Below are 6,001 nucleotides of genomic sequence, written 5' to 3'. Positions count from 1 at the left end.
CTTAGCATGAGCATTGCAATCCTGAAGTGCAAGCCTCTGAACACATTCTTCCGGAGGTTTGGTGTGTGCAGCTCTGCTCAAAATCTCAGTCTGGGTGTCCGACAGTGGAAATGAGGGGCTATGGGACCTGCATAAAATTAGGGTTTAGGAGGGAGGGAGGAGGGGAAGGCTAGGGTTTGGGTGATGCGATGGGTATGGTTTTCTTTCTGTGCACGCAGCCTCTGCTTTCTGTGCAGCTTCCTCTTTATGATACCATTCAGCTTGCTCTTCCTCTGTAATATACATATATATATGTATGTATACACTTGTGCGATTGTCTTCGCTTTCTCTCTCACTCTTTTCTTGTGCCCACTCAGAGCCTTGCTTTGCAGCCGCCCATCCAGGTCCTTCTGCCACCTACCTACCGCCCATTCTCTTTCCCTTCATCTCTCTCTCTCTCTCTCTCTTCTTCCTTTGAGGTCTCTTCATTTTTACATGTATTTGTGAGTTTAGATTCCATCCTGTTGCCCCTCGGGATTTGATCAGTCCATTCTCTGTGCCTTCCCTGCCCACTTCCCTCGTCTTGTAGATCGATCCACCTCCCTGCCTTTCCCTCTCCCCCTCCCTCTCGTCTTTCTAGAGCACCCTTTTCTTCAACTCACTTCTCCTTTACATCCATTACATCCATCTCACCTGTTGGGCTCTCCTCCTCTTCTCTTGTTGCCTCTCTTGTTGGGCACTTCTTCCTCTCCTTCTCTTTCTGGGTGCTCATCTCCTCTTTGATCTCTGTATCAAACATTTTCCCTCTCTTGCACCCTCGGCAACTTCTTCTTCTTCTTCTTCCTTACTGGGTGCTCATCTCTTCTTTGATCTCTTTATCACCCATTCATTGCCTTGCCAAATAGCACCCATGCTTCTCTTTCCCACCTCTAAATTCACACCCCAGCTCATCATACTCCTCCTCTCGATCTCCCCTTTCCCTCTTTAACTACTCTCGCCCTTTCGCTCTTCTACGCAAGCTTTGGAATCCCTCTTTCTCTCTTTTCTTTGTACTATTACTTTACCTTTCCCGTCCTTCCTTTCCTCGACCCACTACGTTGGGCACGCGCGTATTTACTTGCTCCTCTCTTGGAGTCTCCATTCGCTACCTCTGCCCTCAGCTGGTGACTGCATTCCTCCTTGCGTTCCGGCGTTATCCCGCTTGCTTTTATCCTCCATCCGGCCTGCTGTCTCACGGATCTGCGGTTCAGAATCATCTCGCGGGCTCACACCAGTACCGATCTGAGGATCGCTGAGCGTTCTGCATGCTTTTCTTTGTGAATCGTTTTCCTTTCTTAGATTTTTATCGATCCGTCATACATGCTGAGCAACTGCCCGCGTAAGCGGCGGCTTCCAACGGTATGTTTGGCTCGGGGTCCTCTCTAGAGATCCTTCTCCGACAGTCTTGTCAAGAGTTAGTTTCAATGAGGACCGGTTGTATTTGAGACGAGGATATCCTTTTGGCGTGACTCTAACTTCGAAAGGCCCAAGTTGTTCTCCACCCAAGTTTTCGTCAGTAGTACTGCGGTTCTAGGGATCTGGGTTTCTCGACTCTTTGTTTCTCAGGCATGGCTGTTGTGGAGCAGTCAGTTGATCGTATCCTTATTTAATGACTTAAAGCCGGATAGCAATGTGTCACTGCCTTCTCGCAGTGGTTATAGTCATTGCATCGGTTTTACTGTCCATCTTGAATTAGTTTTTTGAGAAATTCTTTTACAGATCTTTTGGAAATTTTGGTGTCACGTTTATCCTTGATTCCTACTAATTGCAGAACTGAATCGTAAGCTTGACAGCATGAAGATTGATGCTCACAGAAAGGCCTGTGAAACGCTCGAGGTGAGCCTCCATCTTACTCGTTCACAGATTTCTGTTTTTTGGGGGGTTTTGGGGGTTGGATTGGGGGGGGGGGGTGTGTCTTACGATTGTGGTTTATATGCTTATAGGCTTCAGCAAGCAAGGAAGTCCCTAACAAATTGGATCAACAGATGCATCCTAGCCCTACTAGTGAGTCTTTTAACAGCAGTGGAAGTATATCCTCATCTGAGGCAACAGGAGACGTAGCGAGCTCATATGGCTCCAGGGAGGAATATTCAGAACTGGCATTTGTTGCCACACCTAATGGGTTCATCTCCCCTAATGGGACCATCTATGCAGGTACGTGTTTTAAAGCGTAAGATCAGTTGTTTGTAAAGTAAGATCGTGAGCCATTGAAAATGAGAGGTTTGCTAGCTATGTGTGACTGAAGAGCTTTGCTTGCTAAGTATGTCTTCCTTTTGTTTTTCATAAAGTTTTTGTTTACCTCTTTTTTCTTCTCTTCCATTTCTCTTTTATTTTCTGTGTAGATTTTTGATCTTTAGAACAACAAAAACTATAAATTTGTATGAGTGGACTTATTCTAGTCTTACAAAGGTATATTTTTGTAAAATAGGATCGCGAGCCATTAAAAATGAGAGGTTTGGCATACTAGTTTCTTTGGTGTACCAGGGAATAGATATAAAGATGTACTCGTTTCTTTTCTGATATAAATAAACACACCTCCTCATTTTTGGAAAAAGAAGAGGAGAGGTTTGCTAGCTATGTGTGTGACTGAAGTGGATATTTATTGCACAGGATCTCCTGCGCATTTCATGAACATGTCTGGCTACATTCCTTATCCAATGGAGGGTGTACACTATCAGACTCCAGTAAGTGCAGTGAAGAAGTCCCACTTTGATAATTTGATAGTCCTTGCTTTGTTGGATTTCTTATCAACACTTTCTAAACCTTACAGTTTGGAATCTGATTTGACAGGTCATGGATTATGGTCTTGTGAATCAACCCTTTTGTGGTTCTCTCTCTTCTGGGATGCAATATCCAACTCATGCAAACAATGGGTATGTGTATGGACCTCAGGTTTACCAGTACCAACCTCAGCCATTTTATCAGCAGGTTCCTTCTGGTCAATATTTTGCTGCACCACCAGGGTTACCTGCAGGTGGGGTCATGATGCTAGACTCTCAAGAACCAGGTCGGTCGGGAGTAGTCATGTCAAGTGGGTTCACCAATATTACTGCATATGCGGGACCCATGCCTGGCTTTCCTGTGGCCATGGTACCTCCACCCCTCCCATGTGAGAAAGGAGCTATTCCTGTTGCTGTTACTTATCCCCCATCTCATACACTCAGAGCATCTGCTCCTGCATGGATTGAACCACCTGCAAAACCAAAGGGTTCGCAGAGTCAAGGCAATTATGTCGGAAGCCAGACGGGATCTCCCCCAGCCAGTGCTGCCAACTTTACCCAACCCAGTAAATCGCCATCACTCAATCCTACTACAGGGGGCGCAATTGTCTCAAAGAGCAGCGCTTTGCCTGCAGTTGTTGCCACAACAGCAAGTCAAAACTCTTCTGGGACGAGTGTGGTTGATACAAAAGCCAATGGTTATTTGGATGGTGAAGTCAAGCAGACAAAAGGCAGTGGCATTGTACATAACCAGAGTTCTTCGTTAGGTACTTATTATGAGCAAAACAAAGATGCGTGGGTTTCAAAAGTGAGAGGTTCCCAGTTGGCACCTGTCCTTAAAAGCCTGAAGGCTTCTGTTGGGACCCTTAACAAAGATGTAGGTACATGTCTTCCAAACGGGGAGCAGTGTAATTCAGCTGATTTTGTGATTAAATATGATGATGCAAAGCACTTCATTATCAAGTCATATAGCGAGGATAATGTCCATAAGAGTATACAATATGGTGTTTGGGCTAGTACTCCCAATGGAAACAAGAAGTTGGATGGAGCATATCAGGATGCTCAACGTCGAGCTGGTGGCAAGCCTCGTGGCTGCCCTGTGTTTCTCTTCTTTTCTGTAAGTCTTCTGATTTGAAGTGGATTGATACTTCTCTCTGCATTTGCACATCTATTCTCACAAAACCTTTGAATGTCACTTTTCACAGTGCTTGACTATCTGCACATTTATTGTGGCTTGGTGGGCAGGTAAATGGGAGCAGGCAATTCTGTGGTGTGGCGGAGATGATAGGTCCTGTAGATTACAGTAAAACAATGGAGTTTTGGGAGCAACACAAGTGGAGTGGCTCCTTTCCAGTAAAGTGGCACATAATTAAGGATGTGCCTAATTCTCAGTTGCGTCGAATTATTTTAGAAAATAATGAAAACAAACCTGTGACAAATAGCCGTGATACGCAAGAGGTAAGCTGTGGAATGAGAAGCTTTGCACAGCATTAGCTTGTTTTTAGTTTTTAGTTATTTTGAGCAGAAATGTCTGCATGTTTCGTGTTTTATGCCATTTCTGCTGTTTGCATTGGTTATTAGTAGTTGAAGGTTAAGCTGCTGTCTTACTTGTGCATAGTTTTGCTGCTGTACAAAGACTGTTATTGCCTTCTGTCTTGTTTTTAAGAGTAGACCAGCAATTGATTGTCCTGTCTGGCAGGTTAACCTTTCACAAGGTCTTGAGATGCTCAGCATCTTTAAAAGCTACCCTGCAAGGACCTCAATTTTGGACGAGTTTCCAGTGTATCCCATTCCGAGCTTAATACAAGATGTGAAGGTACAGCCGTGGTCTCCTCAGTGTTTTCCCAAAATTGGTGAGCAAATTGCCAAAGAACGGGATGAAGTTAATATTCTAAAGATGGTAAAGCCAAATGCCACTCTGAAGATCTCTGAAAATGGACCAAGACTGAAAGATTCTCAAGGAAAATTTGACGCTAAGCCTGTGCTTGGGAAGGCCTTGGAGCCATCAGCACAAGACTCCAGGGTGGAAAAATAAAATCTCAATATGATTCCTGGCAAAGGGGAATGAGTAATAATACCTGGGTACGTCTTGTTTCATGTCCCTTTTTGAAGGGTTTTATGCTGCTGTCAGTCCTACATGGCTGACTGGTTTTGGCCCACTTGAACTTTCGAGTGTACAGTGTCCTTGTTCATCTCAGTTCCTTGAAGCAATACCAAAGGGTTGCATGTGGACATGAAGGGTATTAAAAGTTTCTCCATAAGGAAGGGTGGCTGAGCAGAACAGCAATGATATCGCATTGCCTGTGGTGTTGGGTTGGCAAATTTTGAACGTGAACTGGGGATTTTGTCCATGCCAATGGATAAGTGCTAGTTCCATCATGTGGTGGATACAATCCTTTTTAGCAAGAGCAAGGGCATGGATATTTGGGGAAGGCATGTAATGGTGAAAGGAGGAACCAGCAACAAGAAAAAGAAGGCAGAAGAGTGAATGGGTCTTCTGACTGTTTGGGTGCAGAAGCTTATTCTTGGGTGGCTTTTCGTTGTAAGCTTTCTGCAATGTATTTTTAGTCATTCAAAATAAAGCTGGAGGTTATATTGGCTATCATATCCAAATACTCCAAAGTTTTTGGCCTGCCCTGTGGGTAGCCTTAGCAACGATTCAAATTGGGCAAAGCAGAAATTAGGCATTTTTAGAAATTTTGGGCTCCATCGTTTACCGTGAAATTTATAATTGGTCCACCTTAGTTGTGTATTCATGGTGAGCCGACAATTGAGATGCTCTTATTGGCAAACTTATTTTGAGTAGTTCAAGCAAGAAAAAGTCCACGTGAACCTACTTTAAAAGCAAGCCTGCAAATGTGAATCCATTGTCAACGACTTTGCTACTCTTATTTAATTTAGTGTTTATGACTCCCCAAGTATGGTTTAGCATGCTTCTGCTTCAAGAACACAGCATCGATGATCACTCCTCAGAATCAGTGATCCCTCCCACGAGTCTCCCGATTCCAAGCAGCATCACCAGTAGCAGCAGTAGGAGCAGCATTACCATCAGAAGCATCATCATCACCACATGCAGGAGCACAAGCAGCATTGTCCTCAACTCCGTCGTCGGAGCTTTTCCCCTCCTCGCCTTCTTTCTCTGTCGAGGATACCTAGCCATTGCCGCTTCAAGATTACTCCCAGGACGCATTTGCACCTCACCGACAGCAACATTCTGAGGTTGTGTGTGTCCGTGCTCAGGGCTGTGCCCTCAATGAAGAGTA

At 44.5% G+C, this 6,001-nt stretch overlaps 1 protein-coding gene across 2 annotated transcripts; it reads left to right on the top strand.

The window, feature by feature from the left end:
• Window positions 1–233: 233 nt before the first annotated feature.
• On the top strand, window positions 234–5,343 carry LOC147904835 (uncharacterized). Of its 2 annotated transcripts, none has more exons than XM_087388615.1 (7): window positions 234–1,614; window positions 1,790–1,854; window positions 2,004–2,172; window positions 2,629–2,702; window positions 2,809–3,855; window positions 3,984–4,196; window positions 4,438–5,343. In XM_087388615.1, exons 1-7 carry the CDS (start codon window positions 1,587–1,589, stop codon window positions 4,771–4,773), a joined length of 1,932 nt encoding a protein of 643 aa, XP_087244741.1. In that variant the 5' UTR covers window positions 234–1,586; the 3' UTR covers window positions 4,774–5,343. The 2 variants fall into 2 exon arrangements, with proteins under 2 accessions (XP_087244741.1, XP_087244732.1); XM_087388606.1 differs by having other exon boundaries at window positions 1,962–2,172.
• The last annotated feature ends 658 nt before the right edge of the window (window positions 5,344–6,001 follow it).

This window comes from Dipteris shenzhenensis, chromosome 2, assembly GCF_047967505.1.
Source record: "Dipteris shenzhenensis isolate YYH24624 ecotype China chromosome 2, Dip_SZ_1.0, whole genome shotgun sequence".
Taxonomy (NCBI): Eukaryota; Viridiplantae; Streptophyta; class Polypodiopsida; order Gleicheniales; family Dipteridaceae; genus Dipteris; species Dipteris shenzhenensis.
The sequence above is the reverse complement of the archived record's forward strand: the minus strand, read 5'-3'. Positions and strand labels throughout refer to the sequence as shown.